The following is a 21,164-nucleotide window of genomic DNA, read 5'->3' on the forward strand; positions in this document are numbered from 1 at the left end:
GTGTTGCTTTGAAAGACTGAAATCCCAATTGAAATAATTTTCCTTTTGTGCACATAACTCGAGATTTTCAAGTGATCTTCAATGAACAACAACGCAGAACTAGCTCTATTTTAAAATCTGGTCTCTATGAGCATTTAAGGGATAACGTGTAAATCTCTGTTTCAGGGTTTGAACATACGCTATCAGTTACATACTGAAGTTTTGAAGCCTGATATTCCTAAATATTGAATCTTATATGATTAATTTCAGGCAACATATTCCACAAAAATTTCCATTTGGTCTAGAGGGTTTTTTGGTTTGTTCTGTTGGTTTTGGGGTTTATTTTGATTTTTAGAGTAAGACTCAGAGTTTTTTGTGTTAAGCTTTCTAGGACCATTTACCAAGCCATAGCTTTTGGTTTTTGACTCAAAACACAGACAAATTAAATATTTTGGTAAAGGGGAGTGCCTATTTTCTCTTTCCTTGTGGTAGAATAAGATCACCCGAGGTGAGCTAGGGAGGATGGCGGGGAGTAAAAATTTAATAAAAATGAAAGGATATATGGTTACCTTTTTAAATGTTTTTGCATTCAGTTTTGATCATCCAATACATTTTAAATTCCCTTTTTGTTTAGCAGCTATCATTAAATACTCCAAAATTGAAAATAAAAAATGAATTAATTACCTTCTTACTAGATACATGCAACTTTTGTGAAATATTCTCTTATCACATACTTGTTGACTTACTGCTATCACTCAAATTCCATTGTTATTATTTTAAGAATATCGAATTTCAGTATAAGGGTATACAATGTTTTTGTTATCCTTTTTGTAAAGGGTTATCATCAGAGATTTCAGAAAGCAATGGTTTTAAAAGAAAGATTATATCTCCATATTTCCATCTAAACACACACACACATAAATCTGAACGTGACACATTAACATGGAAAGTTTTACAAAATGTCTATTTTAATCAAGTTGGAGTAATCCATCATAAACACTCAGTTTTATTTTAAGGATAGAAAATCAGGAGGTAATTCTAACATCCAACAAATAGGGCTGGGTTATTTTAAATCACGTTAGTCCTATCTGATGAGATGCTATGCATCAGGTACAATTAACGGCCAACTGTAAGCAATGCAGGTCTGCATTTGTTGACCTAGAGATAGACCACGTGAGATTTCTAAGGGAAAAAAGCAGATTGTTAAAACCACATGTACAGTATAACTCAAGCTTTATAAAAACAAAACCAAACATCTTATATAAACACACACATATACTTGTATGAAAAAAACCAGAATTCTACACAGTGGAATATTAGACACGTTTTGGGTATTTCTGGGTAATACAAGGAATGGTAGGTTTTACTCGTTGTTTATTCTTTCCTGTATTTTCCAAATTGTCACATAAAACATGTACAGCTTTTATAGCCTGCATAAAATTAAAACGCCAGATGAATAGTAATATGTTGTTGAAGAAGAGAGGAGAAAACTTAGGAAAGACCCATGCTCTGGGAACCTGGGAACCGGTACGTCTGTCTGTTCTTGGTAACTGCAGCTCCTCTCCCTAGAAATCTTTACCGCAGGTATAAAAATCCTTCTGTATCTTCCCAGTGTCATTTCCTCCCATCGTACCAAAAAGCCTCTGTCTTACGAGCCAAATACTTCCCACCAATCGTTACATGGAATCCCTGCTTCATATGGGGGGAGGGGAAGCATTCAGAAACACTTTGGGGCTTTTTCTCTGTGTGTGTGTGATGAAAACAATCCTTTTCCTGCGTGCCAACAGAACACTCCCGCATTACCCTGGGGTCCTTGATGCTAAGCTTGAACAAGCCCTGCCCTAATCATCTATCCACCCCATGACTCCTTCCAAGTAAAGCGCGACTTGTGATGAGAATCGCCTGGCTAGATCTTCCCCAAGACCCATTCGCCCCCTCCTGCTGGGTAGGTCAGCAATGAACATTCTTGGGTCAGCAATTTCTCTTTTTTTTTTTTTTTTTTTTTTGCGGTACGCGGGCCTCTCACTGTTGTGGCCCACGGGCCCAGCCACTCCGCGGCACGTGGGATCCTCCCAGACCGGGGCACGAATCCGTGTCCCCTGCATCGGCAGGCGGACTCGCAACCACGGCGCCACCAGGGAAGCCCTCTTGGGTCAGCAATGAACATCCTTGGGTGAGCAACGTGCTCAGATGAAAAACTACATCCCCCGACCTTACTTGGACCTGGAGGGAAGCCAGAGATAGGATGGTGAAGCCAGAATCTCTTGACGGCCATGGAGTACCACCATCCTGGCTACCTAACAACCATTCTGAAATACCCTCCCTCCCTCTTTCTCTCCCATTTTTTTTTTTAAAGTGAGGAACTGTAACTACCACACAAGTCAAGAAAGAGAACATTGTCCGTTACCCAGAAGCTCCCAACATTCTCTCTCAAATCAGTGTTGGCTCTTTCTCCTCCGAATGAAATCCCTGCCCTAACCTTCCTGGTGATCCTTTCACAAAGTTCCGCATCCTGGTCAGCCAGTTCTGAAATTCTATAGGATCTGTAGTAGGATCACGTGGCGGTTTTAACGTGCATTTCTCTAATTACGAATAAAGTTGGACTTCATTAAAAATGTTGACATGCCTTTTCATTTGTCCTTTCTGTTCAGTAGTTTTTGTTTGTTTTTAAGTAAACTCTGAACATGGCCCTTTGTTGGTTAAATGTGTTGAAAATATTTTATCCCATTACATACATATACATATATATGTGTGTGTGTGTGTATATATATATATTTTTTTTTCCTTTACAGTTAGCACTTTTTTGTATCCTGTTTAATTTGTTTAAGAAGTCCTTTCTTTTCCCATCTCTGAGGTTAAAAAATTATTATTCTATATTTTCTTCTATAAAGTTTATTTTACATTTGACGTTTAGATCTAAAATCTACCAGGGATTGTGTGTGTATAGTGTAAGGTAGGGGTCAAGTTTCATTTTTGCTCCTCACATGGACAGCAATTGATTATTCTTCCTCCAATGCCAATTCTGTCATAAATTAAGTAGTTATTTATGCAAGCTGGGAGAGGTTTCTGCTTTAATTTTTTTTCTTCTCCTTCTTCATTCTTATTCTCTGGAAGAGTCTGTATAACAGTGGAATTATTTCATCCTTAGAATTTTGAGAGAACTTACCAGAAAAATCATTTGGGCCTAGAGTTTTCCTTGTAGGAAAGTATTCATTTACAAACGCAATAATTTAACATTTACATTACTATTTAGCTCTCCTATTTCTTTTCTCTATTTTGGGTTAGTTGTAATTTTTTTGGAGAAAAGTATTCATCTAAATTCACAAATTTATTTTGCCATAAAGCTGTTTATAATATAATCATTATCATTTTTTTAATTTCTGGAAGATCTGTGGTGGGTCCCCTTTTTCATCCCAGAATTGGCTACTTGTGTCCACTTTATTTCTCTATCACCCTTGAAAGAGAATTCTCAATTTTATTAATGCTTCAAAGATTTTTTTTTCAAAGAATTAACATTTGACTTTGTTGCTTATTTTATATTTCAGTAACTTAGGTTCTTGTCTTTCTTGAATCTATTGATTACTCAGCAATGTAATTTTTAACTTCCAAACAGAACTGTTGTTGTTTTTAATATGAGCATGCTATATCTTTTCCTTTTCTATCCCTTCACATTTAAATTTTCAGCATCCTCATGTATTACATGTTTTCAGAAACTTTAAAATATTGTATTAATTGATTTTTAATGTGAACTTACACTAAATAAGAGTCTTTTAAAGTTTAATGGAATTCAATTGAGTTTAAATTACTTTCATGTATGCTTTTTTGTCTACCATCTGAGACTTTTCAATTTGTCGTACCTTGAAGATATTCCTATTCTACCCCTTTTGTTATCTTCTAGGTTGATTGACTTTTTATTATTCTATTTTACTCTAATAGTTTGGAAATTTTACACCTCTCTACTGTTCTTTCAGTGGTTACCTTTGAAATTATAACCTGTTAATGTGATTTATCAGTGTATAATAGTAAATATTATTTTTACCCCCTCCTACCTTTACTTAGTTTTTTATTGTTCATTTTTCCTTCTTTTACCTGAGCATTCTGGGTCTGCCCATGTTTAATTCTTTCAGTTTTTGTTTTGTTTTGTTTTGATAAGATATCCTTAACTCCCTTCATTCTTACAGAAGTATTTTACTGTTTGTAAAATTCTAGATCGGCAGTTACTTTATTTGAGCATGTTAAATATGTTATTTCATTGTCTTTGGACTTCCACTGCTTCTTTAAAGGTAATTTGTCTTTTTTTTTCCTTTTTAACCTCTGGCTGCTTTTAAGATTCATGCTTGCTTACCAGTGTCTCACTATGATATGCCTAGGAGTATTGTTCTTTGTATTTATTCTACTCAGGCTTTTTTTTTTTTTTAAACAAAAGTGACATTTACAGAAAGAGAGATTCACCTTTATTCTATGCACCTGCCTATAAATTTATAGGAACACATTCATTCCTGTTTGTCAATACCACCACATGCCCCTCTGTGGTCTGCTGTGGTCTGAATGTTTGTGTCCCCCTAAAACTCATATGTTGAAGCCCTATCCCCCAGTGTGGTGGTGTTAGGAGGTGGAGCCCTTGGGAGGTGATTAGGTCATGTGGTGGAGGCTCCATGAATGGGATTAGTGCCCTTATAACAGGGACCCCGGAGAGCTAGCTCCTTCCTTCCACCACGTGAGGGCAAGCAGGAAGCTGGCAATCTGCAACCTGCAAGAGGGCTGTCATCGGTGTTGGCACCCTGACCTTGGACTCTAGCCTCCAGAACTGTGGCCAACACATCACTGTTACACAGCCTGTGTACCGGCCTGTAACATTTTGTTACACAGCCCAGCCCTGGCCACTGCACCCAGCCTCTGGTAACCACTCATCTCTTACTGTCCCTGTAGTTTGCCTTTTCCCAAATGTCATATAAATGCAATCATATTTAGAGTCTTTTGATTCTTTTTTCACTCAGTGCAATGCATTTGTGATGCACCCATTTTGTCGTGTGTAATAATGGTTCCTCCTTTTTTATTGCGGAGTTGATCCATGCACTGGTCAGCCTGTGAAATGCTCCTGATGGGCCCACCCAGAGGCACTCACACCTCATGTAACCTCTTCCCACGATTCGACTGGACATATGGCCTGAATCCAACAAGCCGGATGAGGTTGGAGTGCTGGCTGTCCCCTCCAAGAGCAGCCGTGCAGTGGGCGTGGCTTCCATCCTGGGTGCTCTTCCTTGCTTTCCCATGGACCACTTGCTCTGGGGGAAGCCAGCCGCCCTGTTGTGAGGCCTCCCTTGTGGAGATGCTCCTGTGAGTGATGTTGAAATCAGACCATCTTTCCAACCAGCCTCAAGATGACTACAGTTTTGACTGATAGCTGATCACTTCCTCATGAGGGACCCTGAACCAAAGGCACTCAGCTCAGCTGCACCCAGATTCCTGACCCACAGAAACGACAAAACAACAGCCTCTAAGTTCTGGAGGGTAATTTTTACACAGCAATTAATAACAAATACAGTCCAGTCACCAACTGAAGGACAATTCATTTATTTCCAGTTTTAGGTGATTATGAATAAAGGTAGGATACATATTTGCATACAGGTGTTTATATGGACGCTGTTTTCATTTCTCTTCGGTAAACACCCAGGAGGGGGGCTGCTGGGTCATATGGAAAGCGTATGTTTATGAGAAACTGCCAACTTAAACCTGTTTCTTAGTGCTTTCATCAGTGTTGGAGAATTCTCTCCCATTTCTCACCAGATCTTTTCTCTTGCCCACAGAGGAGAATTCTCTCCCATTTCTCACCACATGTTTTCTCTTGCCCACAGACTCTCTCTCCTTTTCCCAGAATTCCAAAAACAGTTCTCAGCATATCCTTCAGGTATCTAAACTATGTTACTGGAATATAGGTTCTAAACCAGCTTCTGGAATTTCCACTCTTCTGCTTCTTTGCGTTTCATTCTTGATATTTTCTGACTTGTCTTCCACTTCCCTAGGATTTTTTTTAATGGCTGTGTCTAATTGACTTTAACCTCATCCTCTATTGTACTTAGTTTTATGACTGCATTTTTCAATTTCAGAATTTCCATTTAACACATTTTCAAGGTTTCTGATTTCTGCTGAGATTCTTATTCTTTTATCTCCTTAGGCCTAGTAAACATACTTATTTTAAAGTATATGGTTTTGAACTCCAATCTTTTGAACCCCCATGGATAATACACTGCAATGGATTGCTATTTCTGCTTGTAATTTTCATCTGCTTTTGTGTCCTCATGTGCCTGGTTCTTTTTGATTATGTGTTGAACTTGGTATTTGAAAAATGGTTTGTAAGAACATTCTGAAGTCTAGAATACTGTAATTGTCCTTTGGGATAGATTATACTTTTTTTCTCCCAGGTACCTGTGGGCCCTGTCAATCTTGGAGAACCTCATTCCTGCCCCAGGGATTCAGAAGATTCATAGCTGAGCTGGGGTTCCTGGTTTTTCTTCTGACTCTCAGGATGGACCCTTCAAGGCTTCACCCCAGGGCCCTGGCAGGTGCTGGACTCAGCCTGTCCCCACAATCCTAAAAGGCACAGCCAAGCTTCTCAGCTACCTCCTGTGGACTCAGTGAATGCCCCCAACGTCCTTCAGAGAAAAGCCTAGAATATAGGCTTCTTTGCTTGGCCTTCATTGCATCCCATGCCCACCTTCTCAGTCTCTTCAAGAAAAGATTGGTCTGAATTTTCCCTTCAGGCAATACTAGAAGCCCTGGGCTTCTTCTAGTGTGGGAGGAATAAGCTACTTGTTTAAGCCACTATTAGACAGGGTTTGGATACACACAGTCAAGCCAATTTCTACAGGATACCTTCACTGATACACTCACATCGAACACCTAAAGCCAGTGTGGTGTTTACCATTCCTTCAGTAGTATTTTCCTTCACACTTTTGAGGAATGAAAAGAAAAAGGGGAGGGGGGGAGGGATAAATTAGGAGTTTGGGATTAAAATACACACACTGCTATATATAAAATAGATAACCAACAGAGACCTATTGTATAGCACGGGAAACTATACTCAATTGCTTGTAATAATCTATAAGGGAAAAGAACACACACACACACATATATATATACATACACATATACACACACACATATATATCTGAATCACTTTGCTGTACACCTGAGACTAACCAACATTATAAATCAACTATATTGCAATAAAAATTTTTTAAAAAATAAATAAATTTTTAAAAGAAATGAAAAAGATACATTTTTCATTAAAAATACTGTTAGAGCATCCATCGCCTCCTTCTGCCCAGTATACGTCTCATTTTATACTGGTTTCCACAGACCAAATACTCCATAAAAATCTCTGAAAAGTCAACTAATACCGAATGCAATTTGAATTCTTTAACTTGAAAATAATAAGTTGACAACACACCCTAGAGTGATATTTCATACTTTATACCCTTTTCCAGTTTTTAAGCCTACTTCATTTTGGTTTTAATTCCATTCTCCCTAGAAAGTTGCTACAACTTAGAACGTGTATCTACTTACTTCCGGGTGTAACGACGTGCTTACCGTTTGCGACGGAATTTCCATTTTCGGCAGTGATCGCGCTGGAGAGTGAATTAGATAATTGAATCCCATGGTTATTTGCATTTCTGTCTTGGGTCTCTGATGCAATTTCTGATGTACCAAGATCATCTCGGCTAGTAAGGTTCATGTTAGTTTCAAAACCTGAAACAAATTGTAAAAACAATTCTTCTTTTCTGATAAAGTGTACTGAGCAAGTTGAATCAAATAGTGGAAGGAAATAATAAAACTTATGAAAACAAACATTAATGATGTTTGAAACAGTAAATTAATAATCACCCTTAATCAAACGTATAGCCTACAAAATATTCACCAAATTTTGACATAATTCTGTTAAACATAATGGGATGCATTCAGTGGCAATAATGAATTTCATAACTTGTTATTTTCAAACATTATTATGAAATCTATAAAGAATTTTTGATGTCATACGTCTAATTACTTGTCATTACAGAACTGCCTATCTTGGGAAGGTTATCTCCTAAAAGAAGCATAGCAATCTATTCATGTTTCAGAAATTTTCTGAGTTTTTAAATGAAGTGGAGCTGAGGCAACCTTATAGCTTTGAAAAAAATGTAACAGATATATTTTCGCTATTGTTACAAAGTTTATTATCCACTTAGGAATACTAAACTTCAAAATCCTACTTCTGCATTCTATACAGTAACAAAATTACCTAAATGTTTAACGCATGTGCTGTACTGAGTTCTCTGAGGTGAGGAACACAGACGCCACTGTCCAAATTAGGCTGAAAGACGTGCTCCCACCCTCTGGGGAATTTCCGTTCACCATCAGGGATTTGCCATGTTGCTTCTGCCCCTTGTCTGCGGTGCTTAGTAGGTTCTGGGTATCTCTTAGTCAGACTGTTCTGAAGTTTTAGGCCAATACATGATTCAAAAAGGATCATAAATGTAATACGCCTTATTATATTTTACAGATGGAGGAACAGTTTACCCACTGTGACGGCAGAAGGAAGCAGCGGGCCAGCCCCCCCAGAGCTCATCTCCAAGGCTGGGCTTGACAGCATCCTAGCTCTCCCTCCTGGATGCTGTCTCCCCTTGCCCTTGAGACTTGCACTCAAATAGCACCCAGGCCCTCAGCATTTACCCAAACGCTCACATGGACACGTTCTCATGCTTGGGGTGCGCATTCCCTATGCCTGGGACGCCCTCTCCCCGCTCAGCCCTCTTCCCTCCCCACCATCAGTAATCTTGTTCAGAGCATCTTCTGTGCAGCGCAGTGGCCGCTCCTTTACAAGTGAGCAGGTCTGGTGTGCCCAGACAGGAGGCCGTTCTGGGGCTTAGAGAAGGAAGAGTTGGACAGATAGAATGAGGGCAAAATAAGCAGGGCTTTGACAACCAGGTGGAAGAGGTTCTATTTCCACGACCCAGGGAGTAGCTCCAGACTCCTTGCATTTAAAAAACAAGTAAAAAGGCTTTGGCCAGGCCAAGGCGGGCATCGCGGCCAAGGCGAGGTCGGGGGAGCTTCACCATCTTAGCTCTTGATGGCCAGAGACTATTAAACGGGCTGGAACTGAAAGAGTATCTATTCAACTTGGTCAACTCTATTTTGCCTTTTTAAAAATCATCTTCTGAAAATTAGTAAAACAGGTTTGGTGTTAAAGCTATCTCAAGACACAGACATTCACCTGCTTTTATTTCTCTTTAAGCTTTTTTTTTTTCGCTCTTTAATTCAGTTGTTTATTGAATGCTTACTCTGGCCAGACTCTCTCCACTAGCTGGAGGTCCAGAAATGAGCAGACAGGTAGCTTGGAGCGTCGCCCGCGGGACCGTGATTGACAACAAACAAGCAGAGGAAGGAGCAAGAAGATGAAGGAACTCGGTGGGCTCCCAGCTGGGTGGCAGTGGGGCTGGGAACCTTCTCCAGGGGGTCTTGTTTAGGCTCAGAGCGTGAAGCAGGGCGGAGCATCTAGGTAACAGGGACGTCCTCTTAGGCCTGGCGGTACAGGACCCAGTACTCTGAGACGCTGTGTGAACTCCTGGTACGAGTATGTGATGCTAGCTTCCCCCAGAATGGATTTCTATCTCATAAACAACTGCTATATGTAAACTATAGTCGAACCCTCCATTTTTGCTATTAAAATTTAAAAAAAATCTTCATATGTCCAATCAGCAGGTTCACTTGTAGCCAAAAAATGTTTGAAAATGTGTCTCAAAACTTAGGCTGTGATCCTTACGTTATCTACTAACATTTTCTCTATGTTTTTATCGTAAGAGCGCACGTCTGTCTATTCCAAGGATGGCTCTGGATTGGAATAAGGGAGCGAGTCCTTCTTAAGATGGAAGAATAAGTGGTCAACCTGATGACAATTATTCACACTGTTCTTACGGTAATTACCATCTCCTGCACGTTTATTATGTGCTAATCCCCTGCTAGAGGTGGGGCTTGACTTACTTCTCATTTTCATAACAATTCCGAAGAGCTGTCACTCCCTCGCCTGTTTTTGAGATGAGGTCACTGAGGCCTGAGGAGGTAAATCTACCTGCGAACATTTCACCGTGAGCCAGTGTGTTGCCGCTGGGTTTAGACCGAGGTGTGCAGGGCTCTGCCGTCCACCCACACCCATTCTTTGGCTTGGCCCTTCCTAAAGGCTTTCTTCCTTATTTCCTTTGCTGATGTAAAGAATAAAGCATCTTCTTTTCTGTGCCTGTATCACCCATGCCTCAGTGGTAATGAACTGGGAACCCCAGCTTGAAAAACTGTCCTCTAGACACTGAAATAGAGTTGCGACATCAATATCGACATCGCCACTTTGGGGTTATGCTTATTCATGAATATTAACCGAGGGATTCTTGGTCACCACGTTCTGTGTCAGCCTCTTCTCATAAACACCCTGACTCCACGCTGAACCCGTGCATGAGAGCCTGTGCCCCAACTTGTTCATTTCTCGATTCAACCCCAATGAGGTTCTGACTCTCAAAAATCTGATTTTGCTGTAAAGTTGTCAGTTTCATGCAAGAACGGTTGCAACATTCCTCGTCAAAAGGACACCCATTATTTAAACACCAAAGGAACTGCAACGGCATCCCGTCAAGAGGACCCTGGCATGAAGTCTGAAGAAGGCTTGGCTATAAAAGTGCAGGTACAGGACGCACATTTCGTGGAAAATTTAAAAAAACAACACAGATCAAATACAGTCATCAGGTTTGTTCGTGCCTCCAAGCCGTGGTCATCGGGGTTTTGAGGGTGAAGAAAAGTCACACCAAAAGAAAATATTTGAGATTCTCAATGAATCTAAGCTAACAAGTAGGGAAGTGAGGGCTGGAAAATCCCACATAGAGATTTAAGGGTGTGTCTGAGTCTTTTATGTATCTCTGCATCTTGTGAAATCAGTGGCCTGTGTATTTCAGGGGCAGCCTTCTGATGGGCGCATCGTAACATTAGCTAATTCGAATTCCTGTGGAATTTTCTTGCAGCCTGTGAACAGGGTTTCTCTGTGACCGCCCCCTGCTTCCTGGTGCTGTTCTCACAGGTACAGGAAAGATGAATCACATCGGGGGATGTGACTCAAAGATACAGTCTCAGTCTTCACATTAAGATATGATGATCGAACACAAGTACGCAATGAAGACGCGTTCAAGTTGAGTATGAGTCGAACGAGACAGTTCTACCAAATCTCAAAATATGAATGCAAAGACAATTCAGTAGCCTAGTGCTAGCTTTTATACAACCAGAGTATCAGGCTGGGTGGGCGTGATGTTCTGAAAACTGTGGTTTTCAATAGGAGATGATACTGCACCCCACACCCGTTCCCCCCACCCCCGACCTCTCCAGGGGACATTTTTGGTTGTCACACCGGGGAGGTGGGTGCTACTGGCATCTAGTGGGTAGAGGTAAGGGACGCTGCAAAACCCCCTACAATGCACAGGACAGGCCTCCAGGATGAAGACTGGGGGACAAGACATCTGGCCTGGGATGTCAATAGGGCCGAGGTTGACAAGCCCTGCTTTAAAGGCTAAGTCATGGGATTTCCCTGGTGGTCCAGTGGTTAAGACTCCACGCTTCCACTGCAGGGGACGCTGGTTCGATCCCTGGTCGGGGAACTGAGATGCCAATGGGTCACGTGGCACAGCCAGAAGAAAAAAAAATTTTTTTTTAATTAAAAAAAAAAGCTAAGTCAGTTCACACCATTTCCCACTCACATCTCTCCACCGGTTTCTTATTTTGCTCAGATCACGATCCAAAGGCTTCCTGAGGCTGAGGGACCCTCCAGGACCCCGCTCCCTGCTTGCCTTGGACCTCATTTCCAGCTGCCCATCTGCCGCACCCCTCCCCAGCCCCACCAGCTTCTCTGCATCCCTCCACTCATCCCCTCACTCTCCCGGAGCGAAGCCAGGGGCTCTGCGCTTTGTTCAGGGCTCCGCGCAAACCACCCCGAGCAGAAAGGCCTTCCCAACCACCTTCCGGAAAACGGCACCCCTCTCCCTTCCCCAGGTCAATTTCTGTCCTCACAACTTGCTTTAGCTTTCTACACGGTCCTTCTCATCGCATGACATGTTACGCTTCAAGTGTTTGTTTTCTGTCTCCACCTTCCAGAACATTGACACCACGAGCTCAAATGCAATCTTGGTGCCTCCAAGGGTGCCTGCACATAGTACGTGCTCAATAAGTATTTGTTGAAAGAGAGAGAAAAAAGGGTGAATAATAAATGAATGAATACAACAACATTGCTATAAAAAATCCACTTTCTTAAAGAAACCACACTGTGTAACTGCGAAATAGTTGACAAGTTCACCAACTGAAGAATTCATGTGAATTATTACAGAGAAATCATACACCACAGTAATCATTTCTCCCCATTCACATGAGATTACTGGAAACATATAGAAGGATTTCCACTGTTAATGATATGCCTTGAGTTCTAATCGCCACTTATTTAACATTTTAAGGTAAGGAAATTTCAGTGTGTGTGGTAAACATGTTTTACTCATTCAAAGGGCCAGAGCTGTTTGCTTTCTACCTAAGAGTGTTAAACTGGACAAGACACAATAGCCAAGATATGGAAGCAACCCACCGATGGATGAATGGATAGAGAAGATGTGGTACATATATGCAATGGAATACTACTCAGCCATAAAAAAGAATGAAATCTTGCCATTCGTGACTACATGGATGGACCTTGAAGGTATCACGTTAAGTGAAATAAATCAGACAGAGAAAGACAAATACTGTGTGATCTCACTTACATGTGGAACTCAAAAAACAAAACAAATGAACAAACATAACAAAACAGACACAGAGTCATAGATACAGAGAGCAAACAGGTACTTGCCAGCGGGGAGGGTGGCAGGAGACGAGAGAAATAGGTGAGGGAGATTGAGAGGAGCGAAGCTTCCAGTTACAGAATAAATGAGTCACGGGTATGAAATGTACAGTGTGGGGAATAGAGTCAATAATAATGTCATAGCTTTTAAACAACAAACAAAATCAAAGGGCCAGAGCTGTTTGATTTCAACCTAAGAGCGTTAACCTGCAGAAGAAAACACTTGTGAGTATTGGAAATCTATTCCTGACCGACGGTAGGAAATTTCGTGTTTTCACTATTTTCCCACTAATTACCACTGATAATTATGTCATTATTGTCCTACAAATACACAAGGTTCATGCATAGTTGCTTTTTAAAAAAGTCTTACTTTACATGGTTTTACAATGTCGAATGTCAGGAAATGATAATCGATTTGGTCAGTGTTGACTCCTGGAATCTTGGAGGCTGGAGACGGGTGGAAGCCGGTTGACCCCAAGTCTACAGGGGAAGCTCCAGACCACACGCCACTTTCAAAGACCACTGCTAAGGCCCGTGGGAGTCGAGCAAAGCACCCACGGTTAACATCTGGGTGCCTGACAGCTTTTTCTGACAAAATTTCTACAGCAATGTTGTTGTAGTATTTTTTTGTTACTTCTTTCTTTTCCTTTCAACAGATCTTTATTGAGCATCTAGTGTGCGCAGGCACTGTTCTAAGCACAGAACAATGAGTATTTTGCTTTGCTTTATCTTCTCATTTTAAATAAATGTCCACTTTGCTCCCTAAATTTTGGTCATTTTTATTCTTTTTCTTAAAGAAGTTTCTCCTGCCCCCAATTGCATAAGTTTCAATTTCTTGAAAACAAAAAAACCCAGAACCTGTCCCAAACATAGAGGGTCCTGGCAGCAATGCACCTGATCCAGTCCTGGCTCCTAGGACTTGACTCTCACTGGGAGATGTCACTGAATAAGGTGACAAGGGCGCATGACGTCTGGCTCTCACTGATACTCCGTGAAAGCTAGCTGCTGTTTTATGCGATCCTCAGAGCAATGTCCGAACAGAAAAAGCCTAACTCTTCACTGGTCACAGGACTGGAGTGCAAGTTCACCTGGGAGTCAGAGGTGTAAGTTCACGGAAGGGGACATGTCTGGAAGAGGAGAGGAAACAGGGTTTTGCTGGGAGACGGAGGCTAAGCAGAGGAACGTCTCTCAGGAAAGGGATGCAAAGATTTTCAGGGGAGGAGAGAAGCTTCTTACTGGGGAGGAAGATGACTCCTTGAATAAGTTTGGGGCGCTCGAGAAACACGTGAGTGCGGTGAGCGACTCAGAGAACTCCCTCCAAATCTACAGCCAGAGGAAAGAGGCAAAAGGTACAGGGGCTGGTCCATCCGTGGGAAACAGTGAGATGCCCTCGAGCTGGCGGCCACTCTGGGGGCTTTGTGTGAGCAGAATGCAGAGTGATGAGCCGTGGGCCAACACGTTCCTCCTCTACACCACGAGGCTTCTGCAGGGATGGAACACGTAATTCTCAAGTCCTACACAGTTCAATTGGTATGCAAAGAATTCGCCAAGAGCTTTTAGAAATATAAACTAAAAGAAATGATTCCTTCAATGCTCCCATTCTAGAGGGGTGATGAGACACAATAAATTACAGGAATGGATGGAAACAATTGACAAAGTGCAAGAAGAAAAAGCAGGGATGACTGTCCAACTATCTTGGGGGATGTAGGGATGAATAATCTGTGATCGTCATTGCGGGATGCTCATTCTACTCAGCTGAGTTAATGTTGGCTGGGTTTTGTGTGTGTGTGTTAAAGCCTTTGACACTTAAAATGCCAGCCTGTACAGGAGACCCAGGGGGCATCCTAACAGGTGCCTCTTCTCAGGCTTCTAGATGGCGACTCGACACGCAAGGTGATCAACTCGAAGGTGATCGTCTCCAGAGCACCTTCAGCAGCAGACCAGGGGCAGAAAGGAAAGCCGTGCAAATGCCCAGGGATCCACAGGAGAGGCGGGGGCTTCAGTGGCCAGGTGAGCCCCGCAGGGCGGGCATGGGGAGAAAACACTGGATTTGCAAAAGCAGGGACAGAATGTGGCGAGGAGGAGGGAAAAGGAAGCCACAATGTCGAGCGGCAGAGTGAGCACCTCGTGGGCTCTGCCCCAGCTCTGCCCTGGGGTGTGGGAGGAGCCTGGACCTTCCGGGGCATCACACGGGGAGTTCCAGCAAGTATCCGAGTGAGGGTGTGCCCGGAAGGAGGCTGTATCTGTAAAGTGTTATTCATCCAGCAACAAAGGTGTACAGCTGACCAGCTTCGAAGAGAGATTGGAAACGGAAAAGCAGTGAGAATTTAGACTCGGGCAGCTGCAGGAGCAGTGCAAGTGGGGTTTCACCGAGTTACAGATCCCTGGGAGTCGGCCAGGACCAGCGATGGGGATGCCGTTAGGGCTGCGAACGTGGACTCTGAAGTGACAGCCGCCTACCCAAGGGTTAAACCGAGTGGCGATGATTTGAACAAGAGCATTTGTTAGGACTGAAAAGATAATGTCTAGCGGAGACTTAAAAATCTCTCGGGGGCTTCCCTGGTGGCGCAGTGGTTGAGAGTCCGCCTGCCGATGCAGGGGACGCGGGTTCGTGCCCCGGTCCGGGACGTGCCGCGGAGCAGCTGGGCCCGTGAGCCATGGCCGCTGAGCCTGCGTGTCCGGAGCCTGTGCTCCGAAACAGGAGAGGCCATGACAGTGGGAGGCCCGCGTACCGCAAAAAAAAAAAAAAAAAAAAAAAAAAATCTCTCGAGAGGGAGGATCTCTTCCAGGAAAGGTGACATTCCTACAAGCAGAGAGGCAGACGGCAGAGCACACGTGATAGTGGATACGAACGGTCAGATGTAAGCATGGAGGGGGGAGAACGCGGGACGGGAGGGTGGGTGGCTGGCAGAGGGGAAAGGCTTCTGGAAGCAGGGGGAGGCTCACGGTACCAAATGCCACAGAAAGGTCAAGGAGAATGAGGAAGGACTGAGCGATGGAGTGTTTCTTTAGGAAGAATGCTTAAAAACATCACTTCTCTCTTGGTTACCTGGATTTGAGATAGCTTTAGGGTGTATTTTGGAAACGGATGAGATTAAGATCCAGGTTTCTGGAACGCAAGAGAAAAACAAACTATAGCTGTTCGACTGATTTAAGGTTGAGAGTGCTATGCAAGGCATAAAAAATGTGAAAATACATTTTAAACTCATTACTCATGCTGGCTATCATTCATTCTGCAACTCTATAGGAAAATTCCTCTCCAGAAAGGCTACTGCAGGGAGGAATGTGCTTGTTTTTTCCTATTTGGCATTAAGGAAAAGTACAAAGTCTGAGACAGGAGCCTGGCATGGTCCTGCTGCTTCTCAGCCTCTCGTTTCTAAAATTGAGAAGTCGCAGCTCGACTCTGCTGACAGACACACATAGATGGTGTGTCACTACGCATGGGCAGGACCGCTCAGACCCGGAATCGGCATCCAGCTTGTGTTAAACCATATCTACTTTGAGTTCCAAGGAACAATGCCTTTTAAATCTCTTATTTCTCTGAAATCTTACATTATTGCACATGAGGAAAAAACACATGCACAAAAATAAGGATCTAGAGATCACTCCCCAGGCCCCCTGCACTCTGACGGCTTCTAGGACATGAATAAGACTTTTTTCTTATCCATGAGAGTATAACCCAGACGTTTGGCAGATCGCCTCAGAGAAAGACAAATGTCAGGGGTAGGGATTCAGGTAGACACAGTGGCTGGTCCTAAACTCAAACAGGAAGAGAGATTCCACGTGTGGCGTTGTGTAAGGAGATGTCAGATGTCAGCAGAGGGCACATTATCAAAGAGGTGTGGTCAGGAGGGCACACGGAAGAGGCGTGTGTTTTGAACAGCAGGCGTCTAACTGACCTTAAGCGACGCGAACCAGACTCCATCACCCCTTTGCTAATAGTCCCAGAAATGGATCAAGAGAGAGCTTCCGTGTCTACTGGTGCTGGGGACCACATGAGGTCCCCATGCGATGACTCCTGTGGCAGCCGCATTCCACAACATGGTCACATGGCTATAAGAACTGATTACTCAAGAAGCAGAAAAGTACAACACTGCGGCGACTGGCAAGGATGGGTGGATTGAAAACATGTATTAGCTGGACTTGCTTCTTACCCTAAGAGGCTAGAGCCGGCGCCCCAGTGTTCCTCCCTACTTTTAAAAAACCCCTTATGAATTCATCATTCTTGAATAGATCAAGATTGCTCTTGACCTTGTATGTTGAGCAGTCTTCTGCGGCAGAAAGTGTCACCAAGACGCACGCTTGGGGTTAAGTTGGGTGGAAGGAAAGGGCTTCCTTGCCCACCCCGCCTTAGCTCCCGCCACCCACTCCCCTGCCAAGTCTTAGGAGATGGTTTGTGCTAAAAACACCAACCGAGGCAGGAAATAGAGTGATATCTTCAACAACATATGTGCTGAGCAGGGCAAGAATGTACCCATAGTAAAGCTAAAAAATGACTGTCAGTATAAATAAGGTTTGCAGAACCCAAAAAGGCACAGAGAATTATGTTGTGTCAACTTTCTTTTCAGTTTGACGAGCTGTGGCTCCTTTTGGGCCCAACTCTCCGGTCCCTGCCATCGCAGGAAGAAGCATGGCCACCCTTTCCTTTCCCTGGAGCTCGCCTCCCCTATAATGAGCTGAATATGCAACATCTAAACAACAAGCTGCCCTGGCCTGGAGACCCGTTCCTCGTGTCTAATCTCATGGGTCACGCGGGTATTTATATAGCTGGTATTTTTACATTTCCTCAATGCCAGGTGGTAACATAAATCCAGGAGGCCTGGAACGCCACACCTGCACAGCTGCACAAGATTGACAGTGTATGTCCTGGTTTAGGTGTGTGTTTTCTCCAGAAAGCAAAGATGGAGAGGACGATATTCCTTTTCTTTTATTGGGAGCTTTCGGTATTTGTTGACACTGGTATGGTGTCACATGGATGGGAGACTGGTAATACCTACTATCGGAAAAAAACAAGGAGGTACCCCCAAGACACCTCCATCAGGTTCTACCTCCTTTCTCACGGGAACAACCAACACCCAGCAGCAGATCCCTTTAGAATAAGAACTGGTTATCTATGTTTTCATTTCCATGAGAATTGTATTGACTTCATTTTGTCTCTTGGTATTTAACCACCTTTATTTTTTATTTTTATTTATTTTTTTGCCATACGCGGGTCTCTTACTGTCGTGGCCTCTCCCGCTGTGGAGCACAGGCTCCGGACGCGCAGGCTCAGCGGCCATGGCTCACGGGCGTAGCCGCTCCGCGGCATGTGGGATCCTCCCGGACCGGGACACGAACCTGCGTCCCCTGCATCGGCAGGCGGACTCTCAACCACTGCGCCACCAGGGAAGCCCCACCTTTATATTTAGCTCGTCCTGGAGCCCTTCTTGGATTTTTAATGTTTAGCTAAATTGTTGAAGAGCAACTACTTCAATCCTTGAGAAATATATAACCTACGTTTGCTCCATTTCAGGGACACCAGCTTGTGCTCCCGTCACAACATGCTGTTCTAGTGCCTCCTGTCCATCCCCTACCTTCACGACGTGAACCTCAGAACAACCAGAGACGTGGCTGAATCACTTACATGTCATACAAGACAAACTCTCATTGTTGGCATTCATTTCACTGATGTAGTTGCAGCCGGGTCAGAGAGAACCAGTAAAATGAGCAAAAGTTAAAAGCCAAAACGCAGTGGTGTAAACTGAGTCTTTTCAAAATCCTTGCTCAGAACTAATTATAAACTTTATCCACCCCAGATATTTAAGAGCCCCAAGGTCACAAGCCAGGACCAATAAAAACAGGCAGGAGTCACAGACCTCAAGCCTCTGCCTGTGGGCACAGTTCACGAGGAGGACACAGGGCAGGCCTGGGGCAAGACCTCCGGGGCTGGGGCTTGGGAGCCCCGGAGGGCTCAGGACGGCAGTGATTTCCACTGGTGCAGAGACATGGCCACATTTTAACAGCCTGGCGGCGCCCTGCACGTCTGTAGATCAGCCCCACTGCCCACCCCGGGTGGCTGCTACGCAGCAGCTCTGAGGCCTTACATAACAAATTAAAAATATCTATACAGACTTAAAGTCTTGTCAGAATTCTCCTCAAGCCACGTGGCCTGTTTCTTTGATGGTTCCCATGATTGGGTCCTTTACGGAACTAGACGGGCGGACACTACTAATTCCTTGTGCCTTCAAACCCTATGTGCCTGTGTGACTGAATGTCCCCGGAGCCGTCGCAGTGGCAGTGTCACATCACAGAGATGTCGGCCACCCAGGAAGGATGGGACACTGGGAGGGACACTGACGGAAAGGCTGAGCTGATCTCAATGGCTTTCATCTCACCCAGAACTACAGGAAGAAAGCCCCTCGGAGCCAGTCAGGAGGTGGCGGTCCCATCCTCATGTGCCCACAGCTAAGCATTTCTCATCCTTCACTTTAAAGAATATACGTTTACAAGTACACGAATGTAGAAAAGCCCTTTTCACACACCCTGGTGTAGTTCCTCCAAGACATCACTTGGTGGCGCCATCGCGTCCTTGCACAAACCCTCCTCTTACAGTGCGAGACGCACTGGTCTCAGCCTGTTTCTCCCACTGCTTGGGTTTCACTCTCCTCCTTCCCTCCAGATAAATCCTACCTTCCAGATCAGTGTTTCAAAGGACATATTTATGGGTTGGAAAATCAATTTAGTGGGTCACGATAAGCATTTAAAAACGAAAGAGAGTAGAATAAATTGAATAAAAATGCAGCATTTCACAAGCATTAAGGGTAAGCAGTTTGAGAAGCCCAAGCAGCATCTTCCCGGACAATGTTTCTTGCAGCCTGGGTACCTCGGATCTCTCGTGTTTCCCTGCTGTGAGCTGCTTCTGAGCAGATCCCATATTTTACTTCTAAAATCCATACAATGTAGTACAACGCCCTGCACAAAACACACCCTCAATGCATGTTTTGAATGCATGAATGAAGCCCGCCCTTCTCATGTAACGATTTTTCCAAACCTCTTTGAAAACTGGAGGCAAGTAGCAAACAGCAACACAAATATTGTTACTCATTGAATCATTTTGCCTGAAGTTAACCTCCGATTTTTTTAATCCTGAAAAGGACTTTGTGTCTTGGGGGCGATGTCATAGAATGATTTTATTGTCTGAAAAATGGAACCTTTTCCCTAAAATCATTACAGAGGGTTCCTTAAGATGGATTCGACCCCTGCAGCAATGGAAATGCTCTCTGATTAGCAGCTGGACCACATCGCTGGGTTTCCTAATGATCATCAGATTAAAAAGACATTTTTATAATCCCTCATCACCACACAGAAGCCCAGTGCCTCTGCCCCGTGTCGCTGTCCCAGCCTCTGGAGATTAGACATGATTCCCAGCCTGGGTAAGTGAACTACATCAGTGAAATGAACGCCAGCCATTAGAGTTTTACTGTCTCGTTTGACACGTATGCAATTCAACCAAATATCTGGTTGTGCTAAGTTTCATGTGGTGGGTAGGGGATGGACAGAAGGCACTGGAAAGCATGTTACGACGGGAGCACAAAGGAGTCCCTTAAATGGAGCAAACGTAGATGACGTATTTTTCTCAAGGACTGAAGTAGTTATTCTTTCTTTCAGTCTTTAAAAAAATTTTTTATTTTTTATTGGAATAGAGTTGATTTACAATGCTGTGTTAGTTTCAGGTGTACAGCAAAGTGATTCAGTTATATATATATTCTTTTTCAGATTCTTTTCCCTTGTAGGTTATTACAAGATACTGCGTAGAATTCCTGTGCTGTACAGCAGGTCCTTGTTGGTTATATATTTTATATATAGTGGTGTGTATCTGTTAATCCCAACCTCCTAATTTATCGCCCCCCCCTTTCCCCTTTGGTAACCATGAGTTTGTTTTCTATGTCTGTGAGTCTGTTTTGTAAATAGGTTCATGTGTCATATTTTAGGTTCCACATATAAGTGATATTGCATGATATTTGTCTTTCTCTTTCTGACTTACTTCACCTAGTATGATAATCTCTAGGTCCATGAAGTAGTTATTGTTTTTTTTTTTTTTTTTTTGCGGTACGCGGGCCTCTCACCGTTGCGGCCTCTCCCGCTGCAGAGCACAGGCTCCGGACGCGCAGGCTCAGCGGCCATGGCTCACGGGCCCAGCCGCTCCGCGGCATGTGGGATCTTCCCGGACCGGGGCATGAACCCGCGTCCCTTGCATCGGCAGGCGGACTCCCAACCACTGTGCCACCAGGGAAGCCCTGAAGTAGTTATTCTTAAC

The 21,164-nt window shown here is 43.6% G+C and overlaps 1 protein-coding gene across 2 annotated transcripts in view; it reads right to left on the reverse strand.

Moving 5' to 3' along the window:
• Positions 1-21,164, reverse strand: part of MYO16 (myosin XVI) — a 478,842-nt gene that overhangs the window by 24,920 nt on the left and 432,758 nt on the right. For both annotated transcript variants that reach the window (XM_033435062.2, XM_033435063.2), the window contains exon 33: positions 7,570-7,728. In XM_033435062.2, the coding sequence (XP_033290953.2) occupies positions 7,570-7,728 (159 nt within the window). The remainder of the gene's footprint in view (positions 1-7,569; positions 7,729-21,164) is intronic.

The sequence above is a fragment of the Orcinus orca genome, chromosome 18 (assembly GCF_937001465.1).
Source record: "Orcinus orca chromosome 18, mOrcOrc1.1, whole genome shotgun sequence".
NCBI lineage: Eukaryota > Metazoa > Chordata > Mammalia > Artiodactyla > Delphinidae > Orcinus > Orcinus orca.